At 37.5% G+C, this 26,193-nt stretch overlaps 1 protein-coding gene across 3 annotated transcripts in view; it reads right to left on the bottom strand.

The window, feature by feature from the left end:
- The window catches only part of LOC127803364 (CSC1-like protein HYP1), a 31,464-nt gene extending 5,755 nt beyond the window's left edge, over positions 1 to 25,709 (bottom strand). The window contains exons 1-7 of one of the 3 annotated variants that reach the window (XM_052339528.1): positions 25,573 to 25,709; positions 24,076 to 24,473; positions 16,596 to 16,748; positions 7,082 to 7,145; positions 6,768 to 6,977; positions 4,874 to 5,029; positions 1,605 to 1,903 (exon numbers count right to left, since the gene is read on the bottom strand). In XM_052339528.1, the coding sequence (XP_052195488.1) occupies positions 1,605 to 1,903; positions 4,874 to 5,029; positions 6,768 to 6,977; positions 7,082 to 7,145; positions 16,596 to 16,748; positions 24,076 to 24,359 (1,166 nt within the window). In that variant the 5' untranslated portion in view covers positions 24,360 to 24,473; positions 25,573 to 25,709. Of the gene's footprint in view, positions 1 to 1,604; positions 1,904 to 4,873; positions 5,030 to 6,767; positions 6,978 to 7,081; positions 7,146 to 16,595; positions 16,749 to 24,075 lie in introns of all 3 variants that reach the window. The other 2 variants (XR_008023512.1, XR_008023511.1) reach the window with 2 other exon arrangements.
- Between the last annotated feature and the right edge of the window lie 484 nt (positions 25,710 to 26,193).

Below are 26,193 nucleotides of genomic sequence, written 5' to 3'. Positions count from 1 at the left end.
TATCTCTAGATTTAGAATATTGGCATGTAACCTACACTACATGCACTTTCAAGATTGTCTGGTTCAAACTAACTTTTGTTTTAACTATGTCACCCTACTTTTCTTTTTCTTAGATTTATTAATTGTTACTTTGTTTCTCAACATTTCATATTGCCCAGCAAACCTCTGCAGAGATTGTTACGGAAAATGTAACTGGGTGAACTATATTATTACCCATTCAAGATTGACCATCTTGTTATGGTCAAGAGACCAAAAAAGCAAGTCATGAAATACAACCAATATCCAATATAACCCACATATTGTATTTCAACGAAGCAGAGCTTAATGCATCATGTCTATTATTATAAAGTAGCAATAGAAAACTCAGAATAAGCCATCAAAATTACCAAGGAAACAATTGTGCAAAGAAAGAAATAATGATAATGAGACTAGCAATATGATACGAGTCAAGAAGCACTTGAATCAAGAAATTCATGATAGTGCTGAGTGTATTAAAACAAATCAAGTTGCAGCCATATCCAGGATAAAACTTCCGTTTTCCTCTCTTTATTTTGTCGAACCCACCAAGCATGTTGAGGCACCGATTTCAGGCTAGCTTGAATTTGCATCATCAAAGCAAGGCCCAAGGAAATTGCCTTGAGACGTATGGCTTCTGTAACTCTACAAATCATGCTAGAAAGTCCTTGATAACATCTCACTGATGCCATATGGTTCATTTTTTTTTTATATAAATACTGTTACAAAAAATCAGGTTTACAAGAAAGTCAATGTCATCACTTCAACTTTGGGAACCAATTTGACCCCTCCCATCAAATTGCACTATGATGCCTCATCCCTCCCAAGTATTCCACAAGCTCCAATTCAAGCATCATCATATCTCCCTTCTCTCCCCCCATATTTTTCTTCTCTTGATGGCTTCCCTTCTTCTCTGTGCTTATTTCTTCTCTTCTCCTTCTTCCTTTTTTCTCTTGCTCTGCTGCTCCTCTTTTCCTCCTTGCTCTTCTCTGTCACATATCTTCACTTGTTCCTTTGTTTTCCTCTTCTCCTCCTCCTCCTCACTGTCCTCTTAACAGACAATAGCCACACTGTACATCATGCCAATTTAAGCTTCCATATTACACACCTTAAAAGTGAAATAGCAACTTCTCTTCAAAGACTCAACAGGTATCTTTTGATTAGGGCAAGATTTCAATGAGAGATAATGCCTCTTTCAATTTGCCAACACCCTTTCAATTGCTCCACCACTATACAACATTTCAACAGTGAGATATGGTTAGACCCAAATGGGATTCCAGATAGGTTCACAGAAATTCTCCCTTGCAAGCAAAACCGTAATCCAATTCCTATATCTCCCACCTACACCTTCAAGAAACAACATTCCACCTCTAACACTCAGGGGAGAGGATAGAAAGAAAGGGACAGACATCAAGAATATCTAATTTGTGGGCATGCGCATGTTATCATCTAAGTTCTTTGTGGACATTCAGAGGTAAATCATGTAAGTTATAAATGTCAAAAGGCCTTCAAAGATCCTTAACATTTGGTTGATTTTGGTGTAAACAAATCTATGAAGGAAAATAATAAGTTGAACGGTGACAACTTACATTTCCAGAATGCTGCGCAGAAAAGGGAACCAGGTTTCCAATTGATCCAGATGAGTAAGACCTTGCACTACAACTACCGGAATAAGGAATAAAATTGTAAGAGTAATGTATGCGACCACAGCCACTAGCTTGTAAATCCACCTCTTCATGAATGAGGCAGAAAAGAAGGACCAGTGGACATCGCGAGGCTCGGGAGATGGCTCAGTAAGCCACTCTGTTGGATTGATCCCTTGTTGGATGTGCAAAGCTTGGGCAGCACCATACCGTGACTTGAAAGCCACAAAGGCAGCAGAGACTTCCTATTATATCACAGAGGCATTATAACAAAAGGTTATATCACACACCATCTAGAAATAAAAATTTAACACCAAAATAATTGTCCTAAGGTTCAGTTATGATAGAGTGGAGACCACTGCATATAAAACTTTGGCATATACAAATACACAGGCACATGTACATTAAAAGTGAGAAACACGTATTAGTAATTCCTCATAATATACACCGTTGACCCCTTTCAATAATGCATTTTTATAAGTAATAATGCAGGAGACCCCACCTAGTTGGATTAAGGTTTCTGATTGTCATTATTATAGTAGTAACAATGCAGGCAGAATATTATTCCAAATCAGTATGGAATACTAGCATTTTCCCTTTTTAGATGAGCAACAAATAGGTAATATTAATAGAAGTATTGCCACAAGGGGAAGCCCAGTATAAAGTGCACACAAGGGGTGGGGAGGGGTGGGAAGAAAGGAAAAAATCTACTTGCAAATAAAGATCAAACAGAAAAGCCCACTAAGAATCCAAGGAAAAGGAAAACCTCAACCCAGTGTTATTAAAGGCCCAAGGTGCACTAAGGCACACAAGGGTCTTGCAGCCTGAGGCGCAAGGCGAGGCGTAAGCCTGGTGGAACTAGGCGCCAGTTAATAAAAAAAATAAAAATAAAATGTCTTAGTTGAAGAAAAAGGTATAAAATAAGTCATAACTTCTAATAATATTTTAACAAGCATATTATAAAAAAAATATAAAATTCAACATATGCTAACTATGATATTTCCATGCTGAATCTTTTCTTCTACCAGCAGAGCTACTATCAGGATTAGGATCAATAGTGTTGGATGACATTTTAAATTTTTGATTCCGGCAAGATTCACAACATGTCAACAACAATACCACTCTAAAGACCATTTTAAGAAAAACAAAGAAATAATACTCAAACTCAAACAAGTATCAATCATCATGCAAAGTTCTAAACAAACACATAAATATTACAAGTCCACAATCAACAAACACTACAAGTCCACAATCAAGAAAATGTTTTCATTTTGAAAAATGTTATTTTTCGAAATCTGGAAGATTAGCGCATTATAAGGAGGCATATAAGAAAATGTTTTCATTTTGAAAAAATATCTTCCGGTATTTTGATAGCTAATATTCATTGTTGTTAAAATGATTTTTAATAAATTTTTCAAGAAATAATAGGTATGTATTTTAGGGGTGGTAAAATCGCTAAATCTTGAGTTTGTACTAAAACCAAAATTCTATTTTCTTATTGTTATGAATTTTGATTTTTTAGATATTTTTATTGAATCCGAATTGAGGGTACTTTCTTATTTACATTTATGTATTAAAGTAAATAGAAGGTAAAATATAAATTAAAGAAAATGTGGACATTTACTTAAACTAAAGAAATGTAAATATGTTGTAATGTATACATGTTAGAACCGAGAAGAGAGGAGGCTAGAACCAAGAATGACAGCTGGTTTATTTAAGTACAATTTGAATTAGGATTAGATTTGATTAAAATATAGCAAGAAATCAATTCCAATTTAATGTTTTCTTAAAATCTGAAAAGTAATACTAAAATTAAACTAAAATAAACCAGGCCCAGCCTTGGCACACCTAAGCCCAAGGCTGCGCCTGAGGGCTTGGGTGCGCCCAGGCACGCCTAGGCAGATCTCGCCCGCCTGATTTGTTGCTAGGCGCCAGGCTTGCGCCTGGTATCAAGGCGCGCCTAGGCGCGCCTTTAATAACACTGCCTCAACCTCTATTAATCTTTTTTTTTTTTTGTCTCTAGATTATTGGTGTAGGTTAAAGTTGTTGTTGGACCTAAAAGCCACTTACAATTGAAACCGAACCCAAACAAGTGAGTGGTTTAAATTTATGGAATAAAACCAAAGAAAATGTATTAATTGCTCCAAGGAACATTATAGTCCATAAGTGAATGCACATATGTGTGCACACTTGTGCAGATATCAAGCAATCCAACTGCTGCTTGCTTGACAATGTCCTATTCTTGTAATTTCTATCGAATTGTTAACTACCATTCCATCTAAAAGTTTAAACTATTAAATAGAGGGTTAATTTTATCTTTATATTATTATTTTTACTCTCAACATGCTCCCTCGCATGTGGCTAGGCTTCCCTGCATCATTGCTCCAAAAACATGCAACAATTTAAATATTAGGTTAGCGATGAGGTCTAAACCCAAGACCTTTGCCTGCTTTGATACTGTGTTAAATTATTAACCACCATTCCATCTAAAAACTTAACTATTAGATAGAGGGTTAACTTCATCTTTTATCTCATCCTGAATTGCTTTCAACATGCTGACGCATAGTGTACTCATGCTGCACAAAAGAAAGCATGTGATCAACCAACAATTTGATGACTTTGTGGCCTTCTAAAGTAGCACAAGGTAGCCCATACCTTTAGTTAAGCCAAAATCCAGCTCAAAGCCACTGAACAGCTAAATTTGGGTCCAAGCAATGTAGTAATAGTGAACATATGAGAAAACATTAACTAGAGAATAACTGGACAGATTAATGGCCCTGGTGCATGGGCTACATCCACCTAAAAGATGAGCCATAGGTATGGACTCGTTAACAGCATCAATAGGCCACCAAAAGAGTCCTGGAATTTTTTTAAATGAATAAACAAATGGTCCTGAGAACCTAGACTTTCAATGCATATATGAAATTTGCATCAATTTCACTTCGTTTTTAATTTGTTAAATATAGATCATAGAATTGATGCCGTTAAAAGAAGCTCAGATTTTTTCCCGAACTTTTCTTCAGAGATTGTCCAATGATTATAGTATTGTTGTCTTCTGATTTTATCTTTTTTTCTTTCGTTTTCTCATTTTGGTAGTCTGATGAGTGCTAAGGAAACCCATACACCAATATAACCAGCAAGGCTTCTACTCCAAGCTTCCCCAAAGCATGATATGCCACACTCATGAAAGGCAAGTACCAAGTCAAGTCACACACCTTTCCTGAAGATTGCTCCAACCGTATCTGATCTTGTAGATCATGTAGCTTTTTTTCATAACTATCTACCAGATCAACATTGCGCCTCGAGCTTTCTAGAGTATGTTTTGTTGATTTCAACCGAACAAGCCTCTTATTCACCTTATCTGCTTGATTCTAGAGAGGGAAAAAAGGAACATATTTAAATTAGACACAATTAAGCAAGCAAGTCAATACAATTTTAGGATGTAAAGAAAAACCATGTTTTAGGGGTCACATCTAAAATAATTTGTTCATAACATGGGGAAAGAAATGGAGGCTGTAAGTATTTTGTCTTATAAGAGGCTTAAAGATGCATGTACATGAATTGCAGAAAACAAACTAAGAATGATGATACTCACAATGACGTTATAGAAAACACTTTTAAGCATATTCAAATAGAGCAATATCCTAAAGGTCCCCAGTGGCACAGATCAATCACACAAGCATCTATACAGCCTGTAAATATGGGATGCCTCACGCTCACTGGCTCAGATAATAGGGTATATTACTCACTTCAGAGAATGATTGCACTATTAACACCTCTCTCTCTCTCTCTCTCTCTCTCTCTCTCTCTCTCCCTCCCCATATATACATATATATATATATATATCATTAGCCTCATGCTTCACAAAAAAGGTTTCTCCATTATCTTTAGCTAATTTGTTCTAAATCTTGATCTCTCTAGTTCAACTCAAAACCTTTAGTCCTACAGAAGGTATGGTACATTTTCATTGCCAAAAGATACAGAAAAGGAACCATCTCTACAATAAAACACAAAATAAGATGTGATTACCTCAGCATAAAGCAAGACAGATCAAATGAAAATGTGCATTACCAACACTGTTTCATTAAATTTCTTGCTAATTTATAAAGTGAGGCAACAATATTTTTTATACAAGTCATAACATATCAAACAGTTACATTAAAACAAGAATTGACAACTAGTGACAAGGCACCCACCACTTCGAGGTTCGGAAGTGTCAGATGAGTACATTCTTATCCCATGTACAAAAAGACTAAAGATGCAGTAAAACTAAAATACCAATGTTTAGATGTGTGAGAAGTTAGAGGTAGAACTCCAACCTGAAAAGCTAACTTAACAGGTGAAGGGATCCTCCTCCTTATATATAGTCCAGGTCTCCCTTGTAGAAGTGATGTGGGATTCTCAACACTCCTTCCCACGCCGAAGCTTCTCTAGTAACTGATACATGCTCAGGTGATCGGGCAGGGTACTAGTCCATGACCACAACAGCCAAGGGTTAGCTCTGATACCATGTGAGAAGTTAGAGGTAGAACTCCAACTTGAAAAGCTAGCTTAACAGGTGAAGGGATCCTTCTCTTTATATATAGCCTAGGTCTCTCTTGTGGAAGCGATGTGGGATTCTCAACAAGATGAATGAATATTGTTGCAAGAAGAGAATGAATGAGGAAAAAAAAAGGGTTCTAGTGGGAATTAGAAACTTATGAGTAGCATGCAGAAAAGTCAGGAACATTACAGATGTAAACTTGAAAAGAACACGGCTTTACCTGGAAAGATACATAAAATAATTGCAAAAATGAAAAGGCTTATGGTGTATTGCATTTTTTGGCACAAGAATATAGTTCCCACATCTTTAAGAAAAATCAATAGGATAAAGATGCTATGTATTCCCTAATATTTGTTGACCCAGCCACTAAATATCATTAGCGAAGCCAATAACAAATACACACCTAAGGAGAGATGATAAACTGAATATACATTTAAGCTAAGACATATTTATAAAAGAAGGACATGATCACTGGAACTACATCAACATCATAAAAGATGTGAAAAATTATATCTAATCTCCCAGAAGAAAATAAGATATACCAAGCTACCACCTAAAATGCTTACAATTAGGTGCTGAAGTTTACTTGTACGTTTAACCACGACATGTCCAAGATATGTGGAAGGATGGCACTCTGTAAAAAAGCGCTCAACACTTTCACTGATGCTACTCCCAGGCAAAGCAGGTATATTTCTTACTAAAATAGTGAACTGATGTGGCTGAGGTTTGGATGCATAGAACCAAGCAATCCTTTTTGATGAAAGATATTTATACTCCTGCAGATTTGATCATATTCCATAATGGAATTAGATGTCCGTGAATGTTTTTTCCACACTTGAATAAACAGCAACTTAAAAATAGTACATGAGATGTCACTTACAGAATAAAGAAGGTAGCAGACAAATGCCGTGAAGACATAAATGGCACAGAAGTGAATCCATAGCCTTAAGAAAAGCCAAAAGATCATGTCAGGGTCACTTCAATAGAACTAGCTAAACACATGCTTGCAGCCAAAAGATTGCTCTGTTCAGCTGTAAATGTATGTGTGTGTGTGGCTCCCTGCAAATAAAGTATACAGCTGACAGAGAAGATAACCACCACATAATAAGCACCTCACAAACAGACATAGAAACTTCTCATGTAACAGCATCAAGAACAGATGAGGTAATCCAGAACTTTTTTTCGCTTTATCATAAAAAGAGACGTATAAATTCCAATATATTTAGACCCATCTGAGTAAACTTAAATTAGATAGATCAAGGAACATTACACCGGATCCATACAGTGGTAAAAGATTATTAAATTTTTACTATAACCAATATTGTTTAGACATTGGCTTTTAAAGCTCGGAATGTAGATAAGTTTCCAAAGAGTTCTACATGTATCTGTAGGAACAAACTTCTAATTAACATTTTCCATCAATATTCGCAACTGCATTCAATTAAATATTTATTTTGGTGGGGGAGAGGGTTTTCGGTTGAAACAAAATAAGAAAAAAAGTGGGAAAGATTAACACAAATTTGAACAAAACTTCCCACGCCTCAACTGGCAGAACAATGGGTTTCCAGCACCCAACAACAACAACATATCCAACTTTTATCCCACTATATGGGGTCGGCTACATGAATTCTAGACTTCCATGTATTTCTGTCTTTTGTCATATCTTCATTTAGGCCCATACACTTCATATCAAACTTTAATGTCTCTCCCAAATTCTTCTTGGATCTGCCTCTACCTCCCTTTTTTTTACTAATTGTTCCATTTTATCAACTATCCTTACAGGAGCGTCTCTTGGTCTTCTTCTCACATGACTAAACCATCTTGGCACTACTCCTACCTTATTACGAATAACCTCATTTCTAGTTTTATCTTTTCTTGTATGGATGCACATTCATCTTAGCATCTTTTATCTCTGCTACGCTCGTCTTTTACTCATGCTGGTATTTGACTACCCAACATTTTGAGCCATACAACAAGACTGGTCTTATAATTATCCTATAGAATTTTCCTTTCAATTTTAATGGGATTTTACCATCGCATAACACTCTCGATGCATTTCTCCATTTGAGCCAACTTGCCTTAATTCCATGCGTTACATCCTCATGGATTTCTCCATCTTTTTGAATCACTGACCCCAAATATCGAAAATGATCTTTTTTTTATAAGATTTGGCCTTCCAATTTTATTATAACATCCTCCACTCTTATATTCTTACTAAATTTACATTCCATATATTATGTTTTCCTTTTACTTAATTTAAATCCCTTAGATTCTAAATTGTTTCTCCACAACTCAAGCTTAGTGTTCACTCCCTCTTTTGTTTCATCCACCAACACTATGTCATCTGCAAATAACATACACCATGGCACCTCTGTCTGAATGTGTTTAGTAAGTTCATCCATTACTAAAGCAAATAAGTATGGACTTAGTGCAGAACTTTGGTGCAGTCCCATTATAATTTTAAATAGTTTAGTATCCCCTCCGCATGTTCTAACCCTTGTTTCTGCACTGTGAAACATGCCCTTAAGGGCTTGTATATAGGCTATTTGGGCTCATTTCTTCTCTAAAACCTCCATAATACGTCTCTAGGGACCCTATCATAGGCTTTTTCTAGATCTATAAACACCATATGCAGGTCCTTCTGTTGATCCCGATACATTTCCATTAGGCGCCTCAGTAGGTATATAGCTTCCATTGTTGACCTACCAGGCATGAAACCAAACTGATTTTCTGAGACATTTATTTCTTTTCTGAGCCTCTGCTCCATTACTCTCTCCCAGAGTTTCATGGTATGGCTCATTAACTTAATTCCTCTATAATTTTCATAGTTTTGAACATCTCCTTTGTTCTTGTATATAGGAACCAAAGTACTCTTTCTCCACTCATCTGGCATCTTTTTTGATTTAAGGATCGCGTTAAATAATTTCGTTAGCCAGCAAATGCCCTCTTCTCATGCATTTCCATGCTTCTATTGGTATATTATCCGGTTCCACCGCCTTATGATTTTTCATCTTTTTTAATCCTTGTCTTATTTCATTTGAACTTATGCATCGATAAAATGTATAGCTCACGTTCCCTTCGAAGTTACTAAGATGTCCCAACCTAACTCTTGCGTCCCCACCATCATTGAATAATTTTGTGAAATATTTCTTCCATCTCTCCTTAATCGCTCTCTCATTCACTAATACATTTTGGTTTTCATCTTTTATATATTTCACTTGGCTTAGATCCCTTGTTTTTCTTTCTCTTGCTTTAGCTAATTTATATATATATCCCTTTCTCCATCTTTTATATCAAGTTATTTATATAGATTCTCATATGCTTTTAACCTTGCTTCACTAATAGTTTTTTTTGCTGCATTTTTTGCGTCTTTATATTTTTTTAGGTTTTCTTCATTGTTGCACTGATATACAGCCTTATAGCAAGTTTTCTTATTTCTAATTTTCAATTGTACCTCTTCATTCCACCACCAAGACTCCTTAAGATTTGGAGCTCTACCATTTGTCTCTCCAAGAACTACCTTTGTCGTGCTTTTAAGGGCAGTAGCCATTTCCCTCCACATTTGGTTTGCCTGTCTTTCTCCATTCCATTCCCTTCTACCCCTTAATTTTTCTTTGAAGATTAGTTGTTTCTCCCCTTTTAGGTAGCCGACAGCCAACGTAAAACCTAATTAGATCCAAAACATGAACTCTAGACAAACTATGAAAAATCGTCGGGGCAAAACTCTTCATAGCGATGCGCTACACTGCCCGCATGTAGTGTCAAGTGAGCTAGGGCCGCTGAATTGGCACCCGAATGTAGTGACAAATGAGCAAAGGTCCCCGCATTTGCTTGGACGAATGTGGGTAAAGAAGCTAGTCCAAAATTAAAAACAAAATCAAAATCAAAATCAAAACCAAATTCAAAGTCAAAGCCCAAAACCAAAATCATATGTTGTTTTTTGTTTCCCAATGAGGCCCAAGGCTATGACGAAGATTCGAGTTTATTTTCATAGGCTTCGGCCCGAGATTGAAGTATAGTCCAAAAGTACCACTCATTGGCAGCCCATTAAAGAAGTCGGGTCATAAGCCCTTTATTAAGCCTTTGGAGGAGAAATGGGTTGAGCCCATTTGCTCAAGACTTAAGGAAGCCCAAGCCCACTTACTCTCCTACCTTGCCCTAAGGACGTCACATAAAAGGGCCCTTGTTGCTTTCTGTTGCCCTTTATTGACAATCGATTCTCTCTCTCTCTCTTGCTCTCCCTATAGCTTCCTTTGATGGCCGATCTTCGTGAGTCTTTCTTGCCTTTCTCAGCCCGATCCTCCTTTCCATGGCAATGGTCTTCCTTTCCTTGTGACCCCCCTTGGTTGATCGATCGGTTATCTCTATTTATATATCTCAACAGTTCTTTCTAAGGTAAGCTCTTGACAACTGATCTTGATTCCATCTTCTTTGTGAGTAGTGCTCTCTATTCCTTGGTGGATCGTTCTGGTGAGTTACTTTCTGGGCGGTTTTCTTGGTGAGGGTTGTCTATCGACAAGAGGGTTTGAGCATTTGAGGGTTTTGGTCCTTGGGATTTTGGGGCTTCTCTGTGGTTTGGTGGCCTTATTCATTTGGCGTTACCTGAGTGGTACAATCTAGACAGACTCAGATCTGAGCCTTGAATCGCCTTACAGGGAGTTCTAATTTTATGCTCTTTGTGTTCTTGTATCAGTTTGATATTCTGGTTTTGAATATTATTGCACCAACCAATTCTATTTTGTAAGTGTTCTTCCGCAACATCATAGATTAAGGATTGGGTCATGGAACATAGGAACATTAATAGGCAAAAGTATGGAAGAGGTAGATGTGATGATTAGGAGAAAGATTAATATTATGTGCCTTCAAGAGATGAGATGGGTAGGGAAAAAAAGCAAAAACTTTATCAGAAACTGGATGTAAAATATGGTATATAGGAAATGATTGAGCAAAAAATGGAGTAGGGATTATTGTGGATAAAAGCTTAGTAGATGAGGTAGTGGATGTAAAGAGAATAGGGGATAGGATTATTATGATGAAGGTTGGTCTAGGAAGAATGATGTCATGACCCTAGGGTTTAGCTAAGGTCTTAGAAGTAATTGGAAGGAATTTGGGGGAAGAAATAGAGAAGAATTGAAGAGGGAGATTGAATAGAATTAGGGAGAGAAAGAATGGGACAGTGGAGAACGAGAGAGAGAGAGAGTGAAATTATTCAATTATCATTCAACATGCCTTTTCCCTTCCCCTACCAACAGCCTTTTATAGGCTTCCTCTAACAAAAATAATAGCATCCATGTGCTGTAACAGCATTATAAAATATCTCCTAACAACTTACTAAGTCTATTACTATAATTCCCTTCTATGGAATCTTGGGTCATGGCAATTCCCCTCCCCTTGAGAGAGTTCTTGTCCTCAAGAACTTCAACAATTGATCAATGCTATTAACCAATTCCAGCTTTCTCAATCCCAGTCATGCCTCTTTCCTTCTTTCTTCTTCTAGGCTTCTTCTTCTTCGTTTGTAGGTTCTCAAGATTAATTCCAAGACTAAGTTGGCGCAAGACTCCAGTAGAAGAAACTTTATCAAGTTCAAGTCCGATGCACCCAAGTCGTGCAATGGCTGTCCAATTACACTCAATCCCCCATCCAATACGAGGAAGGATGACATACCTACCTCCATAGCAACCTCTACTCTATTCCCATTCATCCCATGGCCTTGCTCTGTTTCAGCAATATCCACCTTAATCCTTGCCAATGATTTCTCAACGGCTACCATATGCACTTCATCCTTTCCATCTTTTCCCACACGATTTATAGCTTGCTTATTAACTAAATCCTCCATTTCCTCTTCCTTCAATAATCCTTCATTTTTAACTGCCAGTTCTGACGAGGTATAAGCTCTTTCCATTGTTGCAGAGCTGGTTGCAAAGCAGCTGTGGCCGAATTCATGTCCAAATCTCCCAATTTCTTGCTGGCTCCCATCAGTACTGTTTTCTGATTGACTTCCCCAATCATTTCTTGGTTTGGACCTCCTCAATTATCACCTAGAACATCCTTAATGATGACTGCAATTTCAATTATGATCTCTAGATTCCCTGCAAGTAATTCAGCAACTTCTTTTCCCTTTTGTAGGCTGCAATTCCCCTCTATTTGGACTTCTTTTTCAGCAATATCAGATGATCCCGCTGCATTGGCTGCCCTATCAATCTATTCATTACAGATTCCCTTTGAAGTATGTAATCCATCATCAATATCATCTCTGATGCTGCCAACATCCTTCTTGATATTGCTGTCTAATTCCAAATACCCAAGCACATACTCGAAAGTCAACGATGAATCAGTTTTCCACCTTCTTGTCTTCTCTTTCGGCTTCTCCATTTTAAGAAACTCCTCCTTGTTAAAACTTCCATAACAATCATCAAAGTATTCGGTGGGAAAACTGTAATGATACTCCTTAGATAGTATCATTGCAAACTCTTGCAACTTCTCACGGAACATTCGACCGAATTCCTTGCACTCTTCATGAATCCCATTGCTTGTTCCTTTGTCCCTGTTGCTGCCAACTGAAAATGTAGCCTCCTTTGACTGCCATTGAGGCTCCATTTCAGCTGAAAATAAAGTATTCTTCTACTGCAATTGAGACTCCATTGGACTCCTTCGTGCGCTACTTCCCAAGGCTTCACAAGCAGGACATTCCATTGAAAATGCAGCATCCTTCGACTGCAATTGAGGTTGCTCTCTTGCATGAAAATTAACCACTGAAAATGCAGCATCATTTGGCTGCAATTGAGACCCTATTTGTCTCATGTGTGGCTTGCTTCCCATGGTCGACATCTCACGGACATGACACTTGGAAGACCAATACATACCGCTATTCTTCAAACGAATTAAACCAAAATTCAAAGCCAAAATTAACCCTTGCTTCCCTTTGCTCACGGTATAGAATTTCAATTGGAATCCACCACCTGAAATTACTACTCCATTATGATCTACCTTAATGAAGTCGGATCGGAATTACCGCAAAGGAGCGCCGCAAGTCACAGCCCAGAATCACCCATCCAAATTTGCCTTCAAAAATCCACTCCCAGCTACTCCGAACCTTGCTGGAATTAGATACCCAAATTCGCCTTCTTAGTCGAGACCCAAACCTATTCCCACTTCACGTCGTCCCTCCTCGTCGGAATTGGCACCTTCGTCTCCTCAATCCAAATCAATCAGTTGAGCCCCTGCAATGTTCGCTATCTACGTGCGAGGAATCACCTGACAGCAATCATCATCGGTAAGCAGAATCGGAAGTCCAAAACCGTTCGCCCGGACTGCTGGACTCGCCTCGAATCCTTTCTCTGGTGCTGCCTATTGACTGGTCGTGATTGATAATGGCCACGACACCTTCCTCATCTGCATCGCCAACTACAACGGAACTCTTGTGCCGACCTTCTGTTCTGGTAGCAAGTCTCCTAGCCCTTCACATTAACACCAGCGAACTTGCTATCAGCTCGATACTTATGCACCCGACGTCCAACACCCTATCTCTGTTGCCGTTGGCCGGAATCGACTCTGCTCACAATTGCTACGGATTCAACAATCACCTCCCGCCAACTCCTCCTTCTCACCTAATCACTGACCACGGGCTGGAGGACCACCGCACTCCTTGAGTTCGCCTGGGTTGCCAAGAATAGTGGCCGTATCTCACCTCCTGTATCACGATCGGGTATGAAAATCACTAGCCAGATACTGTCCTTCGAAGTCGCCTCCAGAAGTAGGCAACACTCTGAGTTTCACAACCGAGCGTATCAACAGCTGATAATCACCGTAGGAACTCACCGATAATCACCGTCGAAACTTGAATCAAAACCATAGCCAATGATGGACTTCTCTGATACCATTTGTCATGACCCTAGGGTTTAGCTAGGGTCTTAGAAGTAATTGGAAGGAATTTTGGAGAAGAAATAGAGAAGAATTGAATAGGGAGATTGAATAGAATTAGGGAGAGAAGGAATAGGACAGTGGAGAACGAGAGAGAGGGGGGGAAAGAGAGAGAAATTGTAGAGAGAGAAATTAAAATTTCAATTATCATTCAACATGCCTTTTCCCTTCCCCTACCAATAGCCTTTTATAGGCTTCCTCTAACAAAAATAACAGCATCCATGTGCTGTAACAACATTACAAAATATCTCCTAACAACTTGCTAAGTCTATTACTATAATACCCTTCTATGGAATCTTGGGTCATGACAAATGACTATGAATATCTTTAGTACATATGCACCACAAGCGGGGTTAGGTGAGGAGATAAAAGCAAAATTCTGGGAGGACCTAGAGGGACTCATACAAATGATACCAAGAGCAGAGAAAATGATTATAGGACGTGACTTAAATGGTCACGTGGGTAGAGACGGAAACGACTATAGAGAGGTACATGGAGGGTATGGATTCGAAAAAATTAATAATGATGATAAGTTTATTCTAGATTTTGCTATGGTATATGGGCTCATCATAATCAATACTAGGTTCAAAAAACAGGATGAACACTTAATCACATATAAAAATGTCACATCAAGCACCCTAATAGATTATTTCCTCATGAGACAAGAGGATCGATTATGTTGTAGGAGGGATTGTAAGGTGATACCGGGTTTCCAGCACCCATGATGGATTTTTTGTACTTTTGAGGGTATTCTAAAGGAGGAGAAAATATTTGGAGAACTATTCCCTTCTACAATATGTGGCACATCTGGAGAAAGAGAGATTTTGTATTGTGGGTTAGAGAGGATTCCATTCTCCCTAAAGTCTAGGTAGGCTATTAGGATATCTTATAAGTGGAATAAAAGCACCTTAGTGCCTATCTACAAGAATGGAGATGTTCAAAGTCGTGGAAATTATAGCGAAATCAAGTTAATAAGCCATACCGTGAAACTTTAGAAGAGAGTGATTGAGGAATGATTAGGAAGAAAAACCAAGGTGGACAAAAATCAATTGATTTCATGCCTTGTAGGTCAAAGATGGAAGCTATGTACTTGTTGAGGTGCCTAATAGAAAGTTGTAGAGATAACAAAAGAATTCACATATGGTGTTTATAGATTTAGAAACATCTTACGAAAAAGTTCCTAAAAAGTCTCACAAAGGTTTTAGAGAAGAAAGGAGTCCAAATTTCTTATAAACATGTTATTAAAGACATGTGGAGGAGATATTGAGACTTTTCCAATTACAAATGGATGAATTCACTAAAGATAATGTGAATACTTGTCCATTTGTAAGCATACCTAGGTATAGGCACCTGGGTATGTGTTAATTCGCATATGACATTTTTGTGTTGGTGGATGAGACAAAAGATAGTGTGAATACTAAGTTTGAGGTTTTAAGTTAAACAAGTTGAAAACCAAAAAAGGAATGCAAGTCTAGTCAAAACATAAATGTAAATGATGTAATAGTAAAATTGGAAGATCAAGTCATAGCACGAAAAGATCACTTCAAATATCTTGGGTTGATCATTCAAAAATATAAGATCAATAAGAATGTTATCCTTAGAATTAAGGCATAATGGTTAAAATTGAAAAGTGCATCAAATGTTTTATGTGATAGTAAGATTTTGTTAAAACAAAAAGGGAAATTTTTATCAGAAAACTATTAGATTGGCTTTGTGGTATGGCATAAAATTTAGGGCAGAAAACCACCAACACGTGTAAAATAGGAGCGTAACAAATATGATGATGTCAATATGGACGTGCAACCATACCAAAAAAATATAAATTAGAAATTAAGTTATTCATAATAAGGTTAGAGTGCCTCCTATTGAAGATAAAATGGCTTGAGACTCAATTAAGATGGTTTAGTCATGTGAAAAGAAGAAAAAGGAAAAAAGAAAAGAAAGAAAATCCAAATACATGCTCCTATAAGGAAAGTTGATGGAATGAAACAAGTATCTAACAATAGAGGTAAAGGAAGACCAAGAAAATCTTGGTAAGAGACAATTAGGTATAATATGAATTCTTAAAAAAGATGAGCATAGATAAAAATGTCTAGTGAGCTAGAATTCGTGTGGCCAACCCACAATGGAAATAAGGCTTTATATGTTGTTGTTTGTTGTTTTTCATTTTCCTTAAATCATTTGTGGATTGGTATAAGCATAGGGCTCAGGCTTCCATGACAAAAGGAGAAACTTCAAAAACAAATCTAACACAGGGATCAAGCTTTTATATCAAAAGGAGAAACCTCAAAAATAAATATAACACAGTGACATCCTCATAACTCCAGTTCAAATTGTTAGCATCCCCCAGAAATTAAATAAACAAAGCTATCTTCATGGTTGAAAAAATAGAGAAAAATAAAATATTATCCATATAGCATTGCTATTAAAAACAAATACCTAGTTTTAGTTTAAAAAGGTCAACCAATAATCACCTGCTTGATCCATTATTGACATTTGAAATACTGAATGAATCCAAGGACTTCTGTGTCAAATCAGAAAAATCAATACTTAGCTGGTTCCCCATAAAATTAACTGGAAGAAGAACAAAAACTCCAATGATCCCGGCAAAAGCAAATATTTTCAAGCTGCAAATGAATATTATCATACATCAGATTACAGCTAAGAAATATATGACAACATGAAAAATGAATAAATTAAACATCAACAGATTAGAGAATCAATCAAGATATAATGGTTACAAGTATAAGGAGGGGGTAAGCCTAAGTTTCTGATACATACCAAATACTGATACACCCAAACAAAAAAACAAGGTGTAGCTTTTAATACAAAGGTGTTATGAATCCCAAAAGTATTTTTTGTCATTAAGAAGAAGAAGAACAATCATTTTAGAAAGATAAAGTATCACAAGAATCAAGAAAAAACTAACAATGTTTGCAGAAGTTCATACCTTAAACAACATTGAACGCTATGTAAAGAAAGTCTAGTGTGTCCTACCAGAACTGTTTGCAATCAGATCTTAGATAAAAAAATACAAGCTAAAGTAATTGCAGGACACCAACAGAAATCAAGATTATGAAATAAAGGGAAAAAATTACCTAAAACCAACCTCCCCACTCCCAAAGAGAAAATTAATAAATAAATCTATATAACAATATTATGGATTGTTCTTGTACTCGGAAAGGGAACAGGAACAAGGTATACCACGTGTTCAAAAATATGATGTATGAGGAACTAATTTGTATGTACCACCTACAGAATTCTGATAGTATATCTATTTTTCTTTGAACAATTAGAAAATTGAACAAAATAGTGTAAGACAATATAATGCTTCTTCAAATATAAAAACACATTTCTCAAAACATGATTACCAATTTTTTTGTATTTTGTCTTGCCAAACTCTACTTTTCACACTTTTTAGTTTATTATATCTATAACTTTTTCCCCAACAAAAGCATTTAAGAATAAATACACAAAAACACTGGGATTGCTAAACTCATTGTTCTGAAAAGAAAGTGCACCACTTTCTAAACATGCATAAAAACTGGCAGCTCACCAAGGTATCAGTATTTTCTGATACTAACATGTACAAAATATGAGCGTAAAGGAGATGAGATGTTAAGATGAATGTGCGGACATACAAGAAAAAATAAAGTTAGAAATCAAGTTATTCATAATAAGGTCAAAGTGGCTCTTATTGAAGATAAGATGGTAAAATGAGATTAAGATGGTCATATGAGAAGAAGATCAATAGATGTTCGTCTAAGGAGAGTGGATGAAATAGAGCAAGTATTCAGCAAAAGAGGTAGAGGAAGACCAAGAAAAACTTGGTGGGAGACTCTTTGGTATGTGTTGGATTGTGAGGATATCCAAGATTAAGGCAATGGAGATTTGGTTAGGATTAATTCCTAAACTAGAATTAGGATCTTATATATATCTTTCCTTTCTTCCTTATTGTTGATTCTCTTTCCTTTCTTGTATCTTTCCTTTCTTGTTTTTTTCCTTTGTTGTTGTATTTTCTCTCTATAAGAGAGCTGTTTGTGTTCATAGTAATGGTATGAAAGCATTAAGTTTCTCCTAGAGATTTTACATGGTATCAGAGCCTAATAGGGTGATACACTAAAACCCTAGTGCCTTCATTGCACCAGTCGCCACCCTTTCATTGGGTTCCTCTTCACCATCACCATCGGTCTTAACCTGTTAGAGTGCCTTCAGCGCACTGTCTGGCCACCAACACAACACCAGCACTGCCAATGAGTTCGCCGCTATCAGATCGGCCGACCATCGGAGACCCACCGTCGTCGGATCCTTCAAGCGCCGTCACACGCCACCGCCCAGTTCGTCTCCAACCCCACTCACCAGCGCGTGCGCCACCCTCTCGCCTCCAACTTCTCCGGATCAACCCTCCAACATTTTTCTCACTCATCCCTGGTGTTCAACGTACCTTCATTGCATCCGACCTCTTCCTCACCAACTGGAACAGCCATGTCTGAACATTCAAGCGTGACTCCAGATCTGGAAACTGGAGAATCAATTCCAATGGCTCAATTAATGGAAGTCGGAACTGGATCAAGGACTGGAGAGCTGCCCAAAATCCATCAATCCTACCGATTAGATGGTAGGAATTATTTACAATGGGCCCAATTGGTACAAACATTCCTCAAGGGTAAAGGAAAAAACAGCCATTTGACTTCGACTCCTCCAAAACCAACAGATCCTGCTCTTTCAGCATGGGAGGTAGAAGATGCTCAAATCATGTCATGGCTTTGGAATACCATGCAACCCGAGGTAAATAAAAACTGCATGTTTTTGGGTTCGGCTAGAGAGATTTGGGAAACCATACGGCAGACTTACTCCAAAATTCATGATGCATTAGTTATATTTGAGGTTAAAACTAAACTTAGTAGCACTAAACAAGGGAGCATGAGTGTTACTGAATACTATAATAAGATGCATGGCTTATGACTAGAGTTAAACCATTATCAGAATATTAAAATGATATGCAGTGCTGATACTGCAACTCTTAGTCAAATATTTGAAAGAGATAGAGTAGTTGAGTTCCTAACAAGCCTCAATTCAGAGTTTGATCAGGTCCGGGTGCAAATCTTAGGGAGAGAAAAGCTTCCAGCACTCCATGAGGTTTTTGCTATGGTTAGAAATGAGGAGAATCGAAGCATAGCAATGCTTTATGAAGCTGGATCAGAAAGATCAGCCATGATCTCCAATCAAAGGGCTGCTGTAGTGACTGATATTGGTTCAGAAAAATCAGCCATGGTGTCCAACAGAGGAGGCGGATTAAGGATGAAAGCAGGCAGGGGAGAATTTCAGTCTCGGTCTGCAAATAAAAAGGCACTATGGTGCACCTTCTGCAATAAACCGAGACATACTAGAGAGACTTGTTTCAAACTCCATGGAAAGGAAGTGGTTTTAAATCGTTTGGGCAGTTTTAAAAATCTGGCAGCCAAGAATCAGGCATATGTATGCAGCAAGGGTCAAGAAGAAGAGGGATTAACTACCCAAAGTGAGCCTGCTCCAGGTGCAAATTTTTTAAACACCGAAGAGATCTCTAAGCTGAAGTTGTTCCTCAAGACCTTACAAGATGGTGCATGCTCTCTTACACACAAAGACTCCTCAGGTAACTGCCTTCATTCAGCATTTTTTCCAGCCTTTAAGACTGATAAACAGGATGTATGGATTCTAGATACTGGGGCCACTGATCACATGACACCCCATTCCCATGTTTTTGATGTCTACCACTCTCTTTCCACCTCTAAACAAATCACAATAGCCAATGGAATATCTGTTCCAATTTTAGGCCAGGGTACAGTCACTCTAAACCCTCATTTTTCCCTCAAACAGGTTCTTCATGTACCTAGTTTATTAGCCAATCTTATCTCTATTCACCAACTAACCAAAGATTTGACTTGTTGGGCTATTTTTTCCCCTCATTTGTGTGAATTTCAGGCCATGACAACAGGGAAGATGATTGGTGCTGCTAGAGAATGCAATGGGTTGTACTAACTGATGAGGGAAGACCCTTATCCTACAAAAAAACAGCTTCCAACTGCTGCCTACTCATCTCAGCCATCCTTCAATTATAGGGATGTATGGCTGCAACACTACCAATGGTGATTGGGTCATCCTCCTTTCACTCTATTAAAATCCATGTTTCCTACATTGTTTGCATCTTTAAATCCTAGTCTTTTTCATTGTGATGTTTTTGTTTTGTCTAAGCATCATCGTGTGTCCTATCCTCCTAGCAATAAAATCTCATCTACACCATTTACTTTGATTCACTCATATGTGTGGGGACCATCTAAAATTCCTAATTGTTCTGGGGCTCGGTGGTTTATCTCTTTCATTGATGATTGTACCTGTATAACTTGAGTTTTTCTATTAAAAGATAAGGCCACCATTAGTTCAATTCTTCCCACTTTTTGTAAAATGATTGCAACTCAGTTTGGTTCACCTATCAAAAGATTAAGAACTGATAATGCAAGGGATTATTTTAATCATCACTTGCATCAATACTTCCAGCAAGAAGGAATAATCCATGAATCTTCTTGTGTTGATACCCCCCAACAAAATGGGGTAGCAAAAAGGAAGATGAGACACCTCCTTAATGTGGCTCAATCTCTTCTTCATCATCACAATGTTCCTAAATCCTTCTGGGGGGAAGCAGTCCTTACAGCGGCCTATCTCATTAACCGAGTCCCTACCAAGTTGTTACAAAATCAAAGTCCTTTACATTGTCTATCCTCCTTCTTTCTCGATCAGTTCTTACATTCCCCTCTTGCTCTTCAAGTGTTTGGTTGTGTATCCTTTGCTCACATTTCCAAACAACACCGTGATAAACTTGATCCTGGAGCAATCAAATGTGTTTTCCTTAGATACTCACCCACTCAAAAGAGGTACAAGTGTTACCATCCTCTCACTCGAAATTTTTTTGTCTCCAAGGGTGTCATGTTTGTGGAATCTACACCTTTTTTTGGCTCATCCCAAGCTGGTCCCCAGGGGGAGACTTTGGTTCAAGGTGACCACCCTTCTAGTGACAGCCCTTTACGTGATATTGACATCTTCTTTCCTTCTGTTCAACCTACTCTTACATCTTCTCAACCTATTCTTAAATCTTCTCAGCCCCTTAGCCATCCTATTATCTCTCCTCAATCTCCAAATAGCAGTCATGAATCAACTCTCAATCAAGGTATGACTGAGAAGGAGCAGAGGCAATCAAATACTCAAGAGTTGTCACCCTTTGTCAGGTATAAGGGATATCCTTATGTATTCAAACGTAGGCAGCCCTAGCATGCACCATCATCATCTCCTAGTCAAGGTATGAATCCCATTCAATCTTCACCCTTAGTTCAACCTGATGACCTAGACCTACCTATAGCCATTCGAAAAGGGAAAAGAAGTTGCACTCAACACCCATTAACCAACTTCTTGTCCCATCATCATCTTTCCCATAATCACAGGGTCTTCTTAGTATCCTTGGACTCCATTGAAATCCCCAAGTCAGTTGAGGAGGCTCTAAAAGATTTGAACTGGAGGCAAGCCATGTTGGAGGAGATGAAAGCTTTGAAGAAGAATCATACATGGGACTTAGTGCCTCAACCACATGGTGTTACACCAATTGGTTGTAGGTAGATTTTCAATATCAAATACAATGCTGATGGGACTCTAGAGAAATACAATGCTAGATTGGTCGCCAAGGGCTACACTCAATCATATGGCATAGACTATCTCGAGACATTTGCCCCTGTGGCAAAAATGGCAACTATGAGAATTCTTTTATCATTAGCAGCTTATTTTGGATCGAGCTTACAGCAGTTGGATGTAAAAAATGCATTTTTACATGGAGATTTGGACGAAGAAGTTTTTATGGAAGTGCCCCCTGGATTTTAGGAAGGGGAAGCAGGGCAAGTGTGCAAACTAAGGAAGGCACTCTATGGGCTCAAATAGTCCCCAAGAGCATGATTTGGTAGGTTTTCCAGGGCCATGACAAATATGGGATATAACCAAAGCAGGGGTGATCATACACTCTTCTTCAAGCATTCAGACAAAGAGAAGGTTACCGCTCTATTGGTATATGTAGACGACATAATAGTCACAGGGAATGATGCAGAGGAACAGAAGATTATCAAGGATAAGTTAGCCAAGGAATTCGAGATTAAAGACCTTAGTTCCCTCAATTTCTTAGGGATTGAAGTTGATTATTCGAAGGCTAGAATATTTCTCTCCCAAAGAAAATATGTGTTGGACTTGTTAGCTGAGACAAGGGTATCAAGAGGAAGAGGATCTAATGTGCCGGTAGAGCCTCAGCAAGTTGGGAGTTGATCCTAATAGTCAACCAATAAATAAGGGTAGATACCAAAGGCTGGTAAGCCGTCTGATATACTTGTTTCACACTAGACCTGATATTGCCTTTGGTGTTAGCCTTGTGAACCAATTCATGCACAACCTGACAAAAGAACATATGCAAGTAGTGAGGAAGATCTTAAACTATTTGAAGGCTACCCCAGGTAAAAGGATCTTGTTTAAATCAGGAGAAGAGCTGGATATTAAAGGGTTTACAGATGCAGACTATGCAGGATCTCTTATTGACAGAAGATCAACTAGTGGATATTGTGTATTTCTCGGTGGAAACCTTGTGTCATGGAGGAGCAAGAAGCAAAGTGTTATGTCAAGATCAAGTGCGGAGGCAGAATTTAGAGTAATGGCTCTTGGCCTATGTGAGGTGTTGTGGCTAAGAATCATCCTAGAAGATTTGAAGATCAGGGTTCAAGGCTCAATCAAGGTGTTATGTGACAACAATCAGCCATCAGCATTGCCCATAATCCTATTCAACATGACAAGACAAAACATGTTGAAATAGACCGGCACTTCATTAAAGAGAAGTTGGATGCAGGCCTGATCAAAATACCCTATGTTTCATCTAAAGACCAAGTGGCGGATGTGTTAACTAAAGGGCTTGCAGCTAAAAGGTTCGACGATTTAGTATGCAAGCTAGGAATGATTAACATACACTCTCCAGCTTGAGGGGGAGTGTTGGATTGTGAGGATATCCAAGATTAAGGCAATGGAGATTTGGTTAGGATTAATTCCTAAACTAGAATTAAGATCTTATATATATCTTTCCTTTCTTCCTTATTGTTGATTCTCTTTCCTTTCTTGTTTTTTTTCTTTGTTGTTGTATTTTCTCTCTATAAGAGAGCTGTTTGTGTTCATAGTAATGGTATGAAAGTATTAAGTTTCTCCTAGAGATTTTACAGCATGATATAAGTTGTAAGGACATTATAAAAGATAAGGCCATAGATAGAAAAAAATAGCAAGTTAGAATTCATGTAATCAACTTCACATAGTGGAACTAAGGCTTGATATGTTGTTGTTGTACATGACTTGTACTTCACCAAGGGTATTAGTATTTTCTGATATACACATGCAAAAATGCAAAACACCAAGTGGACAACAAATGCATAGGAAATTTTTCACTTAAGAGTTTGTTTAGTTGAGATGAGCACCCAAGATATTGTGGCAGGTTGCGAAAGCACTCAAGTATCAAATATTGCAGCACAGATGTATTTTCTCCCTGAATATTCATCATGAAAAAAGAAAATGGATTTGCCATCCAAGCTCACATAATTTTTTTCTTCTGATAAATGCAGGTAAATTGATAAAATAATGTCCTATTAGTTTTATCTTTGAACTAAATTTATTTGTATTCTTCAATGTTCTATAATTATTTCATACCAAAGTTGGGAATAATACTTCATTGTATTCACTCTAGCCTACCACAAAAAAAAAAAAAAAAAAACACACTTCTTGAAACACCAAATCTCAAAGAAAAATGCTTAAACATAACCAAAATTAATAAATCTAATTATTTCGCAAATATTAGCATGCTGTATTCAACAGAGAATTTTACAATTTTATCCCTGGAACGATCTACCTTACCTAAAGGTGAAAATACGCATAAAGACTACTGCATCCAAACCAGAGTCTGACAGTAGTTCTTCTTCTGATAGCTTCCATGCCCTTCTCATCCAACCAGGAGATGGTAATAGGCTTTCAAGGTTGAACTGATCACTTCTCTGCTGAATTTTTTCCTTGGCAACCCCGCGCGGCACATAAACACTGATATTGCCGGGCTGCTTCCTCAATATAGAATATAGAGTAAAAAATAGAAGACAGAGACCAAGATTGATTCCAACAGAAGTTAAAAGAGCAGAGAGAATCATTGCTTTAAACCAAGTGTTTATCTGCCCCTATCAGTTGCTCACTTCCTTCAGTGAATTGTACTAGCAGATGACAAATTCGAGGGTGCCCAATATTTATTACCTAGAATGAAAAGGCTGCACAAATATGCCTGTAAGTTGGCAATAACAGTGCCAAAAATTGGCCAATATGTGTGTATTATATAGCTTCTATATTTTTTTGTTTTCCTTTTTTTTTTTTTTTTTTTTTTTTTGGGGGGGGGGGGGGGGGGGGGGGGGAGATGACAGATGGAATGAAGGCCACACAACAATCAAACATTAAAAGCGATAAAACACATACAACAAAAAGATTTAGTTTGAGTGGCCAAAATATTTGAGCATTTTTTCTTTCAAACTTAAAAGCAGATCGGGGTGTTCATTTAGAACATTCCCAATGATTCAGCCCTGGGATAACAATAGCATTAACAACAATAGTAACAATGATGACAACTGTAATTACAAATGCCAATGAAATATGACCAGCAACATTCCCACCGTGGAAAACAACACACACATCACACCAACAGCAAGATATAGGTAAAAAACCCAAAAGCAAAGGGAAATACCATTTACAAGTGCTGTCCTGATGACTGGGTCATGGTAATTACAGGTGGAGAAGATTATTCATCACAAACTATTCTCCTATTGTATGACTCGATGAGTATAAGTAACTTAATGCGACTACACACTAGTTAAATAGAATTGATCCAATTAGACCCAATGAGGTCAGGGAACAGCTGATACCCAGTAGAAGCGCTAACTGTTAAAACTACTAACTGTTCTACACTTGGTCTGAAAAAGTAGGATACAAAAATGGAACTAAACCTCCGATTTCATATAACTTGACCCAAAGGAAAAATAGCCAATGGTACCGTAAATGAAACAAGAGAAAACCAGTGGTATCACAAGTGACGAGAGCTAAACATGTGCCAAAGATCTAATTTCTAACTCTATTTATATCAACCAAACGGCATCTAATGTCCGAAGAGTTTCATATATTTGTGTGTCTAGATCGACAATCCCATTGCATCTCTCAACTATCAAGAACCTCCAGAAATGTGTGTTGTGTCATGTGTGTGTGTGTGTGTGTAAAGTACCAATTCACATCGTTAGTAGCCAAATGATTGAGATAAAAATCACCAGATTGTAAGAGACACAAACCGAAACCCTAAATGGAGACCGACTAAAAATACCAAACCTGTATTCTGCCACTGGATTGAGAACGAAGCCATGCGATACGGAGTTCGGATAGTATGATTAGCTGCGGTGTGCTGAAGTCAGACTGTCTGCGTTATTGCCGTCAAGGCGTTTATATACCAGTTTATCAAGACCGACTTAGTTTGTCTTAATAGCCATAAATGCCCGTGGATTCTTCTGTATTACGCGGCTTCCATACCATTTCAATAAATTCTCATTCATTGCCCAGTCTGTGAACCCCGTAACTTTTTAGAATTACAACTTTGATTTCAGGGTTTTAATGATTTTTTATATTTAGAGTTTTGTTAAGCAGTTCTCGTTAAAATGTATTTAATATACTTCACTTTTAATATTAAATTTTTTTATTAATTAATAAAATATTTTAAAATATGACACATTTATTATCAACCAATAAAAATATTTAATATTTAAAAACAAAGTACATTAAATGTACCTTAATAATTGACTGAAAGCACTTGTTAACAATATTCTTGCATTTAAAATTAAAAAAATATAATGTCAACTCTTACTATTAAAACATAGTAACAAATACATTTTATTTTTAAATATTATATTTTATTTTTAATTCAAAAATACTCTTTTTTATTGAGAATAAATACAG

The sequence above is a fragment of the Diospyros lotus genome, chromosome 6, assembly GCF_014633365.1.
Source record: "Diospyros lotus cultivar Yz01 chromosome 6, ASM1463336v1, whole genome shotgun sequence".
NCBI lineage: Eukaryota > Viridiplantae > Streptophyta > Magnoliopsida > Ericales > Ebenaceae > Diospyros > Diospyros lotus.
Note: the sequence above shows the minus strand (reverse complement) of the source record. Positions and strands in the feature narration are given on the sequence as shown.